Source organism: Xiphias gladius, chromosome 18, assembly GCF_016859285.1.
Source record: "Xiphias gladius isolate SHS-SW01 ecotype Sanya breed wild chromosome 18, ASM1685928v1, whole genome shotgun sequence".
NCBI classification, from domain to species: domain Eukaryota; kingdom Metazoa; phylum Chordata; class Actinopteri; order Istiophoriformes; family Xiphiidae; genus Xiphias; species Xiphias gladius.
Window position 1 is genome coordinate 16,270,667 of NC_053417.1, and position 17,912 is coordinate 16,288,578.

Consider the following 17,912-nt stretch of genomic DNA (forward strand, 5'->3'; position numbering starts at 1 on the left):
TGTGTGTGTGTGTGTGTGTGTGTGTGTGTGTGTGTGTGTGTGTGTGTGTGTGTGTGTGTGTGAGCGTGCTGGACTGAGCCTTAGCCTGGGTCAGAGTCCTACACACTGGGCTCCAGGAAAAAGGTGTGGCCTCACCACCCAGCAAAGCAAACAGTCTGACTAACACTGTAAAGGGACTCACTGCCAAGTGCAACAAAACATAAAACCCAGTTGGAAACGTATTGTTTTGTGTGTATTAGCTGCAAATATTTAACTCTGTTTTGTTGTTCTCGTGCTTGTTACGATCCTGGCAGTTTGGTATTTTGAGCTTATTGTTTTAGATGAAGAGTGGGGAATTCTGAACCAACTTCACCTACTTCCAAGGTACATAGAGAATGGAACCAAAAAAAAATAAAAAAAATCAGCAAAACTTGTAGTATTCATAACGACCTTATTGTCAGACCACCGTGTTTCCGCTCAAGGTCATCATAAAACACATTATAAAGAATGTTTATATGAGATGGGCATGGTCTTTTTTTTTTCCATTTTTTTTGTTTCATCCTCATCCTATTTCAATGCTCAGTTGCGTTCCATATGTTTCTGAAAAGTGCCATATCAGCTAAAACTTTTTAGCTGGTTTAATTTTACTCGGCAAATACTAAATTACAGAGTAGCCGCTGAGCATTTGCATCGCCACCATTTACATACACCAGTTTTACTCGGGTATTGTTAAATTATTTGTCGTTATTTTTATTTCATTTAAGGCCTTACAGCAGCTTTAACGCACAGGGTTAGTTTATTTCGCTCGTATCCAAGCAAGGAAACAGAATATCAGCTCGTGTCACCGCTATCATCACTGCCTCCCTTGCACCATACAAGGAGAAGCTCGCTCTCTCTCTCTCTCTCTCTCTCTCTCTCTCTCTCCCCCAGGTGGGGTAGCTTACCTTTGTGGTCATGTGACGCCAGCGGGGTAAAGGTGGACTGCTTTGTGCCGCACTGACTGCAATTTGACTGCCGCCCTCGGAGTGCCTGTAGGTCTGTGAGCGAAGCGCATTCGGAAAAACTTTATTTATTTAGGCTATTTATTTTTGTCCAATATGTCCCTCAGTCGGAAAAACTGGTCGGCTTTGTCCAGGTAAGGTTATTGCTGGCACTTAGAGTTTTCTAAAGAGAATATGACACCTGTTGTTAGGAGCTCCTTCTGCAGCTGCTAAGTTTTGACAGTATTATGGGGTTTAAGGTTATTCCCTGAGCTGGCTTCACTCTTGCAGCCTACCCTTGGGTAAAAATGATTTTTATAATACTCATCTAGGGACTTTGTACTATCTGTAGTCAGCAGCACAGTGAACCTGCAATAACCTTCTCAAACATTGCGCTATTTTCTATTTCCTTTGGTGTCATTATTGTTATCATTACAGGCAATTCTACCTTTACTGTGATGTTTGAATTATGAGCTATGAACTTTAGAAATAACTACATTATTTATACCGTTTTACCCTTTAATAAATGTGTTTTTCCAGAGGGAACATCTGCCCCGTACTGCACTGTACCTGCCTGCACTAAAAGACTAATAAATGCTTCTATACACATCGTGCACAATACTAGACTGAATAGTTGATTTAAAGTTGCTCAGACAAGCAACCAACTGTGACTTTACTAACAAAACAGTTGACTGAACAAGTGTAGCAGGTTTTGTGTAACAGTTATTATAACTGTAATCTCGCCTTTCCAACAACCAAAACGAGCAGTTCATTGGATTCAAAAGTAGACTGATTGTCTGAACACTGTCATGCAAATGTTCGCCATGCGTATCTTCATTTTTGTCAGGCCTTGTCTCTGCCTCTGTTTCATTTTTCTGTTTTATGTCCACGTTTGCTGATTATTATGTTCCCTGTTGTGACTCGGCCCTCAGCCTAGCGCGCCAGTGGACGATGGAGGATGAGGAGGAGGTGGAGAGGGAGAAGAGGAGGAGGGGGAAGAGCTCAAGCAGCGCCGCCGACTCAGATGCACCTAAAGACACACCCACCAGCGGCAGCTCCTTTGGGACAGACTCCACAAGTGAGACGTCCCAGGGACTCAGCAGGTTATTCTCACAATTTAGTAAAACAGAATTTATTGATTTGTACTTGCCATAGCTTGATTTATAGATTATCTGATCATGATTGCCGTTCCAATAGGTGTGTGCTCTGCTCTTCCTGTCCCTGCTTGTTTGCCAACTGCTATTTTTACTACTATCTCTCCTCTTTTGTCTTTTTCTTCCATTCTCTCTTTCATTCTTCTTTTTTTTTTTCTTTGTTTCTGGTATGTAAGAAGGCCATACAGATTCTAGTATTTAAGAATTCATCTTCTTTGATGGTATGCCTTTTTAGTGGTGGGATTTCAGAAGCAGACAGAGAGGATTCTTACACTTTTGCCCCTTGGGAGTCTGTATACCTTGCAAACATATGAAAAAAACCTGATACCATGCATAGAAAATATAAAAGCTGTCAAAAACACCACCAGCTGAGTACCTGGAGCAGAAGCAGTCTTCAGAGAGAGAAAGTAACTGTAGAGCCTTTCACTAGAGAAACCTGATCAGCCACAGGACTGACAGGTCCTTTCACCTCTTTCTAGAGACTATCCATCATATATATCAGTCATTCACAAGTGTGTAATAATTTCCAGCGTGGAGCAAATCCAGCTGGATTTTGTGGAGATGCTGCGAGTCCGTGATGAAAAGCGGAGGATGAGACACGTGGAGACGCTGAGACGACAGAAGGAGGAAGAGGAAGATGACGCAGAGGCTAGCAGAGGAGGAGAAGGAGGAGGGGCCAGGGTGGAGTTACTGGGGGACTTGGATGAGCAGCAGGGCAGCGTGTTTCCCTCTGTGAAAACCACATCCAAACCACAACTACCCCAAAAAACAGCCTCTTACAGTCCCAGCAGTAGCAGCAGCAATACCAGCACTAACATCACAAAGAGACAAGTAAGACTGGAGTCACTCATTACCTTTCAGTGAAAGAAAAATTTAGAGAAACATTTTGCAAGTTGACTATTAAACCTAGTGGAGTTGTAATTTGACAATAAGTATAACAAATCACAAAGTACAACTGGGGCTGATGTGAGTTTCGTTAGTTTTGCAAGTATTTTAACAACAAACCAAAGTATTGGACAAATGAGACCCAACCATAGATGAAAACTCAGAGGCTCAACAAAGTCATTAGGATGCATCGTCTGGTAACCATGAATTTCTGTGCAACTTTCTGAACAAATCTCTGTAGTAGATGTTGAGATATTTCATGGAATAAGTGAAAACATTTCCTGCTGGTTGTGATAGAGTGAAAGTCAGGATATCACCAAAATCATTAGGATTCACCTTCTGGGCACCTTGAATGGCTGTGCAGAATTTCATTGCAATCCATCAAATAGTTGCTGAGGTATTTCAGTCTGGACCAAAGTGTTGGGCTGACCGACAGACCGACATTTCTGTCCCCAGAGCCACGCTAGCATGGCCAAAAATGACATGTAGTCATTTAGTATGAACTGCGTAAACTGACAGACAAATCCTTTGACAAGACAGGTACACAAACAGTCAATAAACCATCACTGAAAATTCGAGCTATTAATGTCTCACTGAGTCGTAACACAGTGCTAAGAGTAGCGTCACCCTGCAGTGGGGTTAAGTGTTACCCCACACGGACTGGGAGCCATGTTAATAATTTTCTAGATTCTACAACGACAACAACTCACCGACGTCTTTCCCCTCAGGGAAATATATTACCGTTAAGTGTTCTGTAAAGATGGAAAGACTCAGTGTACATTACCAATATTATTTAGGTGAACAAAGACACAAAGAGAGATGTATGATTCTCAAACCTATTCAGATGTGTGTCATAGATGCTAGTTATAAAGAACTTTGGTATATTTCCTTTGAGGACACAAACATACTATATAAAATAAGATAATAATACAATTTGATGAAACACCGAGAAATACTGTTTGTATATTCATCTCCTGTCATTTTACTGGACATGCACTCTTCCAGTAAATCAAGTGACCATGCAAATCGTCTAAAGAACTTTGATAAGGTGTGGTTAAGGTCATAATATGAACTTTATCTTTTATTACAGTTGCATGCTGCTGTAATTCAGTGTATCTGCAAATGAGGGCCATAACAGTACAGCATTACGTAATGCACGGTTTGTCTCGGGTGGCTCTGTACAAAAGTTTGTATGCTATGTGCTTATGACGATTGTCTCTACTGTTTGTTTTCTTCGTTAGAATGAACACAGCGAGTCGTTGCGCAAAGACCCTGATCCCAGGCCACCGTCCAACCCGGCTCAGAAGTTTGTCAGGTTAACAATCAGAATTTTCTATTGTTGTGTTTGTTGGTTAGTCATTGGGAATGATCCAATATTGGTCACAACTTTTTTTTTTAAGATAAGATGAAGGTTATTGATTCTACACAAGGAAAACAAAATGCAGCAGCAGAGAACAGTGTAGTAGAGCAGTGAAACAGCAACCGAAGGCCAAGTGAAATTGATTGTACTGTATGGCTTAGTTAATGGTTTAAATAATCAACCATATCAAGGCAACCATATGACAAACCAGTCTATTAGAGATTTACTTATTTAGATTTAGATGTCAAATTTCTAAATGCTAAATATCACATTTGGAAGTTTAACATACACCCCAATATTAATTCAATATAAACTGTTTTATGCAATATCACATACACAGACGGGATCAGCTGGCAAGATAGCAGGTGAAAATATCGTCTAAAGAGTTGGGATAACAAGAGAGTGAGGCAGCTCTGCATCTCTGGTTTTCTGTAGGATCATTTCATGGGTTTGAAGCATTATGACATCCTGCTGTGACTCTGGCTCTTCCTGCCTGACTTTTTTTGCTGCTTGGATTTCTTCAGACCTCCATGAACTTAAAAAAAAAAACAGAGGCCTGGTTTAATGAGTGATATCATTACGGTGTTTTATGTCACTGTGTTTTTAAGATGGTTTTTTGTTGGTTTGATGATGTTGCTAGCCTGTTATTCTCACTGATCACACGGTTATAAATCTGTTCAAGATTGTTTTGACATGTTGATCTGTTTTCATTTAAGTAGCTTTAATGGGCTCGGAGGGGTAGAGATAGATTGTTCAAAACAATACTTCAAAAGGCGACTGGTGAGCAGGGTGCAATAAAGACTTTACTACTCTGCAGCTTAACTGTGAGTTTGTCCTGGATCACTGGTTGCCTTCTCACGCGTTTCTTCAGCTGACCTTTCGGTTCACTTGTGTTTCTTCTGCTGCAGTTCTGTCTCCATCTCAATCGACAAGAGTCCCTCTCTCAGCGGATGCACAACTCCCATGAGCCCTGGCTCTCCGACCACCCCCTTGTCACCTCGAGAACACTGGCCCTCGCCCTGTCAGAGCCCCTCTCCCAGGGGAGCTCAAAGCCCTGTTCAGAACGGACACACACAGGAGGTAGTTTAACACACACACACACACACACACACACACACACACAAATACCCTGTCAGAGGACACAAAAAAGTGCTGAAAAGTGCTGACGTCGGTGCCCATTAATTAAAAAAAAACAGCAGCTCCATCTAGTGTTAAATGAGTGAAAGTCACATTCTTTGTGCCAATAATAACAAACTGGTATAAGCTCCATTGCTGCCGCCTGCACAAATTAAGCCATCTTGAAGGGTAGGAGAGATGGCTCAGGGGGACCGCACCGTCTTCTGACTGGAGATAGTCAAATCTAATCCTATTTAGCACTGGAGTTTAAGTTATTTTGCTTCACCTCAGACCAGCGAGAATGACTCTTCCTCCAACGGCAACTTTGAACAGACGACCAAACCTGCCTTCGTCAGACAGAGTTCCAGGACTGTATCCTTCAGGGTAAACGCATCAACCCAGCCCACACAAACAAGAATACATGCACACATTGCCCCAAGGCAATGCTAAAATTAACTTCGCTTATTTGGCTGTTAAATTATGATTTAATCTTGCATCACCTGTCAGACTATCAACTGAGTATAATTTGCTTGCGCAGCTCAAGCTTTGGGCTTATGCTAATAGCTAAAGCAATATTTACCAGTTGTGACTGCTGACTAGTTGCTTTGTTAACACCCTAACACATCCCAAGAGAGAGTATGATTGCGCTGGTCATGAGCTGCTGACATTTGGACGACAGTAAGGTCTGCTAACACACACTTGTCTTACTCTTGGTCCTCCACAGATGATGAGGAAGAAAGAAGAAGAGACTGCGCCGCTGCAGAGAAGGTAAGGAAACACCCTTGTCTTCATTTTGTGTCGCTTTGCATCTGTCCACCTTAAGTTAAATGCAAACGGTTTCATTCTGTTGTAGTGCGAGTGTGAGGATGGCCACCAAGAAGTTTGAATCCAACACGGTAAGATGACAATTTACTTTCACCTGAAGTAACAAAAATAAATAAATAAATAATTTAAAGAACAATGATTTTTGTATAACACTTCAATCAATCAGTCAATCAAAAAAAAAAAAAGAAAAATCAACAAAACTGTACCTGTAACTTGAACAGGAAGGTATTCTTTGAATATAAAAAGATGGCACATGTTGACTGGGATTGTGAAGTGCATTAAAGTGTCATCGAAACGAAAATGTTATTTGTTTTGAAGTTTAAAATAGATTATTCACAGTGTGTCTAATATTAAGTATCCTTGGGTTTGGACCAGGACCAAAATGAAGATGAAGACAAACCATCATCTTTCGTGAGAAAGTGAGTTGATTTCTGCGTACCTCTTCTAGTCCAATTTTAGTCAAAATAAGTGACTACAGCTGGACAAGTGCATACGTGGATTCTGTGTTGTTCAGCTCTAGGCAGAGGATTTCATCCAGGTCCATCCAGGAGAAGATGGAGAGACTGGCTCAGGCTGCACAGGTCAGACTCTCAGCCTGCAAAACATCATAACTGAGCCTTCCAATGCAGCAAAAGTAGCCATCATCTTCTTACTCTAGTCCACATCAATTGTCAGTATTACTGATGGTGTTTTCTCCGCACTCTGCTTCCTATATGTGCGTAGAAGTCAGAAATAATGCGATCTCCAGACGTGGCCCAGAGGACCCTGTTCCTGCTGGAGGAGGTGTCCAGGAAGAGAGGTCTCTTTGAGAAGGAGCAGCAGGAAGCGGCCCCCACCGGCCCTGGAGTTTCCAGACAGGTACCTTCATTGCTCAAAATCCACTTTATGTTCTGTGTTAGACGCACATGTGCTGTCATGCTTGCACTTAACTTTTAGTAATGGCAACAAAACACAGTAGATATATTATTCAAAAATACATAGATAAAACAAAGATTGATAAACAAACAAACAAATAATAAAAATGAAACAAATAAACAAAATATATTAATATTAACAGGATTGTCAGCAATTAAACGAAACTTGCACTTGTGAAAACACAAGGTGTTATATACTATTGTACACACACCACATTATTATACTTCTCACAAACTGTGTGGATATTCATAAAATATGCGTGGACATAGAGCACATACTAGGTCTGGATTAATGCTATGATGATCTGTTGACCAAGGCTTAGGGGGAATTCTGAGCAGCCTCAGCTTTAACTTCATGTAACATGTAATATTACAGCTATGCACTCATACCATTAGCAAAAATGGGATCTAATTATTTTACATCTCTGGTGTTACCAGGAATTTAGGAGCTTCACATCAGGAATGTCGGACCGGATCAGCCGCTGGCTCAACAAGACCAACCAAACTGGGCCTTCACACAGTCCTACTGTATGGTCACCTATTAACCAGGCTATTTGCATTGTAACGTGTCTACTAAAACTGGTTACAAGTGCAGAATCTGGAAGTTAGAGGGCAGTAGTACTCTTTCGGTTAAATGTGCCTCAGCGTTCTGAGCAGGATGTTTTTTTGGGTTGTTTTTTTTTTCCTGCTGCTTACTTTTGATTAGTTTCACATTTTACAGTCTTTATGCAGAATTTGGTCACGTAGCTCTCACTGATTGTATTCAGGGCTGGGGGAGTGTCAACCCTTACCAAACCACCTCAGATTAAGTTCCTCATTGTTTTTAAAAAAAGATTTCTAGTTCCAGCAACTATGATTATTTGTGATTTACATTCATTGGAAATTTTGGTTGCTTTTATTCTTATAATTTCTAAGTTAGCATTCACTCTGCTTGTTCTTATTCTGTTCTTTTTATTTTGTGGGGAATGTTTGACTCCTGGTGATTAGAGACTTCAGCTCAGAGTTTAATAGGATATCCGGTTGACTTAAATTAAAAAATATTGGTCAAGAAGTTATAAGTAAGTTCAAATACGTTTCTATGACATACACGGATCGCTGTTTGTTTTAACAGTAAGATATCTGTGGCTACAGGGACACAGTCATCTCTCTCATATCTGAGCAAAAACAAGAGGTTTTTGGTTTTTCTTTTTTAGAGAATCTGAGGCATATCAGACATAAGCACATTTTGTAATATGTATACAGAGTATACATATTTTTCTCTTTTCTGCCTGCTTTACTGCTTTGTCAAGGGTTAATTTCCTTTTAGAAATAAGAGTGATCATATTTGTATTTTCTATTTATAGGACTTGAGACATGTGGACATCACCGGTAAGAGGAGCCTATTTGAGAACAGAGGAGAGGACAGTGTCTCAAAAGCCAGCCCCGGAAAAATCTAAAAGTGAGGGATCCCCATTTAGAATGTGCAACAGGTAGGATTAGTGTCCCAGACTGCATGTAGTAACATACAGTAATACTTATTTGTCGGGATATGACTATGAAAACAGGCGTAACATAACCCAAATGAAGCAGATCTTAGGCTGCCAGCAACTTTGACACGACGTCACGTTTAAATATGAAACCAAAAAGTATTTCTTCATTAATAATCTCTTGCCTTTCTGTGCCTCAATTTGTAGGATTAAGAAGACGGTTAGAGGAGACAAAGAAACTGGAAGGTTAATAAATGCCATGAGTGACTGATTGCTTCTTCAAGCTTAATTTTTTTTTTTTTTTTTTTTGCCTTCACTGCCAAAGCACACACGTGGAACAGACAGAAGAACTGGAGAAAAAAAGTGAGCTGAGTTATAGCTTTAGAGGACTGAAAAGGAGGAATCTGCTTTTAAAGTTGGGAGGCTTCTATCATACATTTTTATACTGCTTCTTAAAGTATGATTTTGTCGTTTTGCAAACATTAAAATACATTAAAACCTTAAAATACAGGAAGATGTTCAACTGAGTGAGGAAAAGAGTGAAAAGCAAAGTATACAGAGGATAAGAAAAGTAATAGAAAAGAGAAAGGGCAGTGACTTGTTTGTTTTAAAACTCTTTAGCTGTTTGCCTTAACTTTGTGTAATTTTTTAAGCACTTTAAACAGGTGAAGGTCTTAAAGCTAATAATACCCATTTTTATTGAATTAGAGTAGTGGCAATTCTGGAGTTTTAAATGTAAGTTTTTGTCTAATCTGCCAAAATATAATGTAGGTTCTGTGTGTCTTTGTGGGAAAGATGCTGCCTGTCTGAGGAATAAAACGTTTTCCTACATGTGTCTGCCATAAATTTTCTTTTGCTCACTTACACAACACAGAAACAGTGTCTAGTCTTAAATGCATATGTACTCTTTCACATCTCTTATCTCAGAGGAGGGAGAATGTAGATAAGAGCTGTGTGCCTGTGTTTTGTCAGCAACAGGGTGCCATGCATGGGTGAGAGAGAGCTTGTGTTTGTGCGTGTGCATGAATCATTGTCTGTGAGCAACTGTGGACTTATCTGGATCTTTCTGGCATTGCAACCTGCAGCCGTGCATACACAAGCCTTTTTTGGGAATGGTGATAATGGAGAGTACATGCTATCTAAAAGTTTATTAATAACACAACAAGGGACCCTAAGCCTTTTCCCCGCTACACAGTCCGTCCCTTTGCCCTCTGAGACTCACCTCACGTTCCTGCTAGAGAAAGTGAGGACCTCTCCTCTGCTGCACACTGAGCTCTCTTTCTCCATCAGTCCATCTGATCTTCAGGTAAGTGTCACTGATGAAAAGACGATAAAACTAGAAATAGACTATGCACATTGTTAAATGAGAGGCTGTAAATGAATTGGCGAGAATGTGAAGGGGAACATGATTTCTGGGTGAATTTATGGAGTCTCTTTGACGTTCAGATTCACCGCTGCACACCTGGAAGCTCACTGCCATGTCGGACAACGAAGAAGTGGTGGAGGAGTATGAGGAGTAGGTTGAAGCTAGGTTTCATTTTCATGTACCATACAAAAGAGTCTACTATTTCTGCCTAAACATACGGAGCACCCTGTTATATAATTGCACATATATAGACATGTAGCATCTGTACATCTGTTGTAGTGACAGCTGCATTTTATTGTAATGTGATGATAGATTGCTATTTAATTGCATCTTGGATCAGAATAGTAATGCATCTATGTGTTTGAATTTCACAGGGAGGTGGAAGGTAAGAACTCTAATCATGACTCCCCATCAGTGCATTACTGAAAGATGTGATCTACTGTTAAAACTAAAGCCATGCTGTTGAGACTAATGTTTTCTTTAAATAATCCACTGAGTTTAACATAGTAATCTGATACTATAATATACTATGTAGGTAGGGACTTTTCAATCTTGATGTGTACACAATGTAAATGAGCAACGTACAGCACTACATAATTAACAGGGCTTCTGCTTTTTTTTCCGTTTGAGGCTCATCACAATGCAGCACAAAGTGCGTTTGCGCCAAAGAGACTTCTTTGTTGAGTCAAAGATTGCAGTCGCTAGATTACTGGGAAAACCCGCAGAATGTAAAAGTTATTTGTTCAGGGTCTTGACGGTGATGTCCTCTTCCTGTTCTTCTTTTGCTTGTAATTAGGTGTAGCATTAGTGGCATTACAGCAAAAGTAGCTGTGTGTGTGTATATATATAACATGATGTACTATAAACCACAGTTTGCATTTCTCATTATGTGATCACATTTGTAAATTCCCTCTGTCTGTATTTCCCTGGCTGTGGAATTCAGAAGAGGAGGCAGTTGAAGGTATGGAACTTGTTATATTTGCAGTAAAGCTTTAGCACTGACATTTATAAACAAAGCTCTTGGTCATGAATGAATGATTTTTGGCCATGGTTCAATCAGTCCTGGCGCTCAGGGTGCTTGTGTTTAAACTAAGATGGCTATGACCGACATTCATGAATGATGATATTTGAGATGATATTTGAATTAGCCACGCTTCATCTCACCAAGCTTGAAACACATGCTCATTTATTTCTTTCTTTCCTCGTGTGTGTCTGATTGTTGCTGGCTGCTTTGCTAGCTGGCTGGCTGCACTAACCACATCTATGCTTTGCTCAGCAGAGGAGCAGGAGGTAGAGGAGGAGGTGGAGGAGCAGGAGGAGGCGGCAGAAGAAGGTACCGCTCGAGCTTCAGGCTGAAAACACTTTCTTCTCTCTCCATAGACAATAAATATCTGGCTGATTTTGGTGACATGAAGCAAGTACCAAGTGTTGATTCCCCTGCTCCACCCTTAAATCAGAAACAAGTTAGGGTGATGATGCACATGGGCAATAACTGGTCATTAAAATTATGGTACAAAATTTAATTTGAAGTATTATTTGAAGAATTTGAAGTTCAAACTTTTCTGGATTAGCATGGTACAATATCAAATGCCCAAACAAAGATTGTCTGAGTTCACAAAGTCAGTCTCTTTTTGCTGTCGGTAATGGAGATATTTCACAAAGTACCACCTGATGAGATCATACATTTTGGACTTTGTGGCTTAGCTCTGTCTCTCTCTCTCTCTCTGATGTTCCCAAATGTTGACCAACCTGCTCATGAGCTTGTGGGTGGAATTTTGTTCTTAAATGCCCTATCACATGAATCTGACGATTTCGAGTCAAGGTTAATACACACGCACATGGACAAACACACACACCTTCACCAGCTCTTCGGTGCTGTTCGCTTTAAATGCCAGAGGAGGGTAGCTCATTCTGAACTGGCCACTTGCTATCTCTCTGCAAGGTTTTCCATGGTGTTTGAACAAACTTTTGTCTATCCTACTCTGGGAGACTGAGTGCTTCAAACTAACGTAATTTGGATCTTCAAAAAGTGTAAATAAGCTCGGAGAAGAAAAAAAAAAACTATTTAATTAGGATTAGCAGCTGTTCTCTCGTCTCATTCCTTTCACCATGGACTTGTGAAAAATGGCAGGTCATTGACAAGGGAGAGTGATTGATTGAATAAGGCAATGAGTCAATATCACACCCTGTTATTGTCAAGATTTCTCACTGACATTTAACTATTTGCCCAAAAACTCCTTTCTCTGCCAGAGACCGTGCAGGAGGAAGACGGACCTGCTGCAGAGGAGGAGGCCGGTGAAGAACAAGGTAAGGGGCTATAAAATGGAAAACATTGTGGCCAGGTTGTTGTTGAGTGCAGACATCTGCTCAGTGTTGTTACTGTGTCAGTGTTTAATCAGCAAGATGCATGCGTAGTGCTGTGTATGTGTTGACAGCAAAGTGATGATGATTCATTTATTCTGTCCGTAACCATCAGACAGATAGATTGGGAATGATGTGCTATCTCAGTCACACTTCACTTTGGTATGTGACAGTCTGCAGTTACTTGATAAGCTCAAACGTACATGTTTTCTTTCTCTCTCTGTCTCTTAGTCATACCAGACACAGCCACTGGCTCAGAGTAATCCTCAAGCCTGCTAATGCTCCCAGGCCTAAAGCTCTTGCTCAATAGTCAGAATAGCTATCACAGCTCATCAGAGATGTTAAGGCGTTTCTCTCACATGATACTGCAGGGATGTTAGTCAGATTCATTCTCATCTATGCTTTCAAATCAGCAAAACGCCCTATGAAGCACCTGTGAACTTTCACCGGATGTGTCACACACAATGGCCAGGAGAAAGTGACTTTTTTTGGACTTGACATCAGCATTTAGCTCAAAGCACCATTGTGCCTAAGTTTGGCCTCACACAGCCGTTAGCCACAGTCTAGTCTTGTTTAAGTAAACAAAAACATTAATCGGAATCCTGCTGCTACTGTATAATTGAGAGACTAATGCTGAAGTTTTTATGGCTTTTGTTGTTTATTGGGTGTCATTCAGAGGTCACAGTAGCCAAATGTTCCTTGGTGAGAAACTGCTTATTATCAAGACATGTCTCTATAGACATCATCTGTCACCTCTCCAGAGTGCTATTTATGATATATGACACATGCAGCCCTTCACTTTTGACACACCCCAACACAGACAAGCAAACAGTACCTGGTTTTCTCAGTGCTGTGTCTTGGTTTTTCTCATTTTTCCATACGCTCTCATACAGTTTATCATTTTGTCTGTCAGCAGGAAAACACTACAATTTACTGTTCCAAAATGCTAACTGTTCCTCATTTGACACAGACAGTCACAAACAGAGACAAACCTCTTAAGGATTTTGTTTTTTGGTTTCAGATGGAGAAGAGGAAGCCGAAGAAGGAGAAGGTAACACTCTTTTTCTAAACTGCATCGAAATGAATGCTGCCACATGGTGAATCTATTTTTCTTTTCTTTTTTTCTTGGGTGCATAACTTGCTGGCATTTCTTTGTGCGATTATAATGAAACAGCTTGGTGTGTCCTTGCTGAGAGAGATTGTGTGTTGTGGTCTGGACGAGCTCATCTCTGTCTATCCTTTTTTTTCTTCTTCTTCTTCTACAGAGGAGGAAACCAAACCAAAATTCAAGTGAGTAACATTCACTTATGTGTACAGACACATTTATTCTTCCAAAGTACTTTTTTGGAAACCAAAAAATGTATGATAAAGATAATACTATTTCCCGAAAACAAAGCTGTTGAATTAAAGACATAGTTTTTGGGAAATTATCTGTTCTTTTTGCAGAGAATTAGATGAGAAGATCGATGCCACTCTCATGTCTGTACTACCATACCATCAGCAGCCATTTAGCTTACCTTAGCACGAAAGACTGAAAACAAGGGGAAACATCTAGCCTTGCTATGTACAAAGGTATCAAAATCCTTCCACGGGCATCTCTTAAGCTCACTAATTAACACATTATAAGTTTGTTTGTTCCGCACAGAGTTACTTTACCCGGCCAAGGAATAGTGTGGTACATAACTTGTCATATTTACACCTCAGTTTTTGTATGAATTAAACAAGATATAACATCTTAATTAGTGAGTAAAGGATACTACATGAGTTGAAAGGGACAGGTACACGCAGGTTTTATTAAGGGAAAAGTGAGGTTAGTTACTGTAGCTTGGCTGACTTGGCCCGCTCATGGGGATTGTTGGCAGCTGTGGCAGTGGCTGTGACACACAACTAAGGCAGGCCGTTAAGTTACTTAACCCTCAGCAGCCGTTTGTGTCAAAAATAATTCTCAATCTCATCAATCTCCTTTTCTGAGTTATAACTCGTAGAAATCATAGAAATAAAGGTGCTCCTTATAACTTCAGAACTTGTCTGAGAATCATGACTTTTTTAAGGTCTCTTCGGTATCAATATAGTGATAATTAGCCTCAAATTTAGCATACAGATATGAGAGTGGTATCAGTCTTCTCATCTAACTTTTAACCCTACACAGAAGCCTCAACCTATAATCCCCCATTTAACCTCACGTAACCCATGTGCTAGATTCTCATACTCAACCATAAATTTAGACCAAACCCCTGTGTAACTGTAACCCCGGCCCCTAAGACTAACCCCTCCAAAAAAATATATAATTACTATACTAATATAAGTCATCAGTGTTTCGAAACAATGACTTGTTCTCATTTCTGTATATTTTCCACAGCATTTGGACAGGCATAGACATGTATGGATACGTTACAGGAACATTTGTTTGGCATGTTGAAACTGCTGATTTTATTTGATCCTCATTTGACCTCCAGAGTGACAGTTACTGATATATCTTTTTAAATTGCTTACTCTATATTATAACTCACTGATTCGTTCACTCACCCTCCTATCTGTTTTCAATCTCCAGGCCATTTATCATGCCAAACCTCATCCCTCCCAAGATCCCAGATGGAGAGAAGGTGGATTTTGATGTGAGTGACAGACTGGGAATCAGAACAGAGGACTGCCTGATTACGTATAGTACATAGTGTGCAAAGTTTTCTGCCTAAGGGTATATAATACTAAGAGAGACACGTCGATGTTAAACATGTTCTAGAGTCCCTATTTAGAATAAGAAGGCCTTCTTTACATTTTCTGATCTACTTTTCAGTGAGTGCCCAGAGAAGAGACGAATAGCGAATACAGTATGCGCATCCGGTCTTTTTTGTAATATTGAAACCAATGAAACATGGACCCAAATCCCTTTTTCTGTAGGATATACATCGTAAAAGGATGGAGAAGGATCTGATGGAGCTTCAGACTTTGATTGAGGTTCACTTTGAGAGCAGAAAGAAGGAAGAAGAGGAGCTCATTCATCTCAAAGAGAGGATTGTGAGTGCCTAATACTATGGCCAGTCTACTGTAAACCTATCCACCCACACATAAAGTCAAAGATCTGTTTCAAGATCTGTTAAAATGGGATGATTTGTTGTGCAGGAGAAGCGCCGGTTTGAGCGAGCAGAGCAACATAGAATCCGCAGTGAGAGAGAGAAAGAGCGACAGAAGCGCCTTGAGGTAAAGCCTTGTTCCAGCTGCAGTGATGTAATTTATACAGCTGCTTACATTTCACTCTGGGTCTTTTTTCTTTTTTGATCCATGTTTTCTAGGAGGAGAGAGCTCGTAAGGAGGAGGAAGAAGCCAAGAGGAGAGCAGAGGATGATGCTAAGAAGAAGAAAACCCTGACCAGCCTCCACTTTGGAGGGTACATGCAGAAACTGGTGAGAAACTGAAGGGTTTATTGTGGGGGTTTCTAAGAAGTCCGAGTAGTAAAATGTGAGGGATGTATACCAGATGAATTATTTCACTTTCCCACAGACAGAGAAACGGAGTGGTAAGAGGCAGACTGAGAGAGAGAAGAAGAAGAAGATCCTGAGTGACAGACGCAAATCTCTGGAAATTGAGCACTTGAGCCAGGAAAAGCTCAAGTGGGTGGAGAAATATCATGTCATTATACCACATCAAAAAACATTTTATTGTCAAAAATGACAGCAACAACCAGGCAATCTCCTTTTTTTTTCGTCTCACAGGGAGAAAGCTAAGGAGCTTTGGGAGTGGATGTACCAGCTGGAGGCAGAGAAGTTTGAGCTGCAGTACCAGTTCACCAGACAGAAATATGAGGTTAGCATGCAAAGATACACAACACAAATCACTGAAGTAAGACATGGGGTCTAATGGACCTCACTGGAGTAACATTTGCATGTTTTCTTTGTTCCAGATTAATGTGCTGAGGAATCGTGTCAGCGATCATCAGAAAATGTGAGAATGAACTCTGAATATAATTTCTTTCTTTTTCTGATGCCACATACATTTTTTCACACAGACGCACCACTAATATGGACACCTCCTCACAGACTATGTACCTAGTCTACCTCATTGACTAAACGCAGGACGCTTTGAAAGGAATTTCACTTTCCAGCAGGAAGTGAATTAAGGAGGTGAATTACCTCTCTACCCAGGTTGGCGCTTTCCAGCACTTGTTTAGCTTACTATCTATCTGCATTCCCTTAGCCATTTAGCCTAGCTAACAGAAACCTCTATTTCCACCTGTCAAGAGAAATTACCTCACAGATAAAGAGAAGGACTCCCAGCTTGTTTACTCCCCTCAGGGAACATTGGTATTTGCATAACCTCCAGTTTTCATAGGTGTAATAGGACTCCGCTTGATAAGTAAACTAAACTTTAGGTGTGAAATTGGCGGAGTGTCCCTTTAATGTTATAGTTAAAGTTAGGCTACCGGGAGAAAGCGGGTTAATATTTTGTGTAGCTTGTATTTTGGCCTGACACCAGGGTGCCAAATTTGGCACAAATGCCCCTCAAAGTTCATGCACATGCCCATTATTCAAAGTTTTAAGTAAAGCCAGAGGCTCAGATGACAAATATCAGTGATTATGTCTTGTAATTCATATTCCAAGAATACAGAAGAAATGTAATAGAGTCACAGAAACAACAGTTAAATTGTAAAGAAGCTATAACTGATTACAGCATGCCACTCTGCAAGTCCTTTTTCATAGAAAAACGGTTGTGTGGAGGGATGGATATGTAGCGGCCCTTTGGGTGCTCATCACTAATTGAATGGGGTTTTGAGGCCAGAAAAAGCACCTCGCCCCGTCCCCTCCCTGTCACAGCCCCGCTCTGATTTTGCTCATCCCCAAAAGTGAATGAGCCCCCCCTGAGGCTCTGTAACTTACTCAATCTGAGCAAGCTGGCTGAATGGCTGGGTGTGGCAGGCAGCCATGCCAGCTGTCATAGCTGTCACAAACGGTCTAAAAGAGTCTTCTAAGGCTGTGTATGTCTCATGCCGTGTGCCGCCTGCCTTGTTATTTTTGGAGTGGATTTTAGAGGATTGTGCAACCTCTAAATGTCAGCTAAATGTATATTATCAATGCTTTTTTGTGGACAAACGAGTTAGGCCAAATGTCTGTCTCATGGGACCCTTATTTTTTTCAACAGATCCAAGAGAACCAAGAGAGGCCTAAGGAAATAGATGCTGACATGCTGAGTGAGCAGTGTAACCATCAGCCCTGTCCTGCAGCTATAACCTGAGACCAAGTCCTGGCTTTCCAGCCACACCCCAGTCCCACCTGTCACACTAATACAGCCACCTACAATACCATTTATAACCAGTTTTCCAGCTCCACCTCACTCTATTATTTTCCTCTTTTTCCCATCCTTTGAACTAGATGTTCTGTGTTTAATGGTGTAAATAAAACTATCTCAGTTTAAACACTTGCTTCTTGCTCTTTCAGCTTGGGTGCATGTGTTCATTTACTGACACCAAACTGCACCGAGAGTAACTAAGACTCTACAATCAAAGTACAACCAA

At 40.6% G+C, this 17,912-nt stretch overlaps 2 protein-coding genes across 4 annotated transcripts; both read left to right on the forward strand.

Moving 5' to 3' along the window:
- Nucleotides 1-953: 953 nt before the first annotated feature.
- On the forward strand, nucleotides 954-9,485 carry lad1 (ladinin). 3 transcript variants are annotated; one of them, XM_040151999.1, is made up of 14 exons: nucleotides 954-1,114; nucleotides 1,892-2,062; nucleotides 2,644-2,944; nucleotides 4,240-4,313; nucleotides 5,267-5,438; nucleotides 5,766-5,858; nucleotides 6,199-6,242; nucleotides 6,328-6,370; nucleotides 6,675-6,718; nucleotides 6,814-6,880; nucleotides 7,023-7,157; nucleotides 7,652-7,741; nucleotides 8,557-8,682; nucleotides 8,887-9,485. In XM_040151999.1, the coding sequence occupies exons 1-13, from the start codon at nucleotides 1,077-1,079 to the stop codon at nucleotides 8,647-8,649; spliced, it is 1,365 nt and encodes a 454-aa protein (XP_040007933.1). In that variant the 5' UTR covers nucleotides 954-1,076; the 3' UTR covers nucleotides 8,650-8,682; nucleotides 8,887-9,485. The 3 variants fall into 3 exon arrangements, with proteins under 3 accessions (XP_040007933.1, XP_040007934.1, XP_040007935.1); XM_040152000.1 differs by lacking the exon at nucleotides 7,652-7,741; XM_040152001.1 differs by lacking the exon at nucleotides 954-1,114 and having other exon boundaries at nucleotides 1,959-2,037.
- A 366-nt stretch (nucleotides 9,486-9,851) lies between these two features.
- On the forward strand, nucleotides 9,852-17,813 carry tnnt2a (troponin T type 2a (cardiac)). The gene is given in 14 exon segments (XM_040152037.1): nucleotides 9,852-9,985; nucleotides 10,126-10,210; nucleotides 10,420-10,430; nucleotides 12,296-12,352; nucleotides 13,428-13,457; nucleotides 13,672-13,696; nucleotides 14,958-15,021; nucleotides 15,305-15,421; nucleotides 15,527-15,604; nucleotides 15,697-15,807; nucleotides 15,905-16,014; nucleotides 16,117-16,207; nucleotides 16,305-16,345; nucleotides 17,540-17,813. Coding segments are annotated over 13 exon segments (822 nt in total). The 5' UTR covers nucleotides 9,852-9,985; nucleotides 10,126-10,157; the 3' UTR covers nucleotides 17,574-17,813.
- The last annotated feature ends 99 nt before the right edge of the window (nucleotides 17,814-17,912 follow it).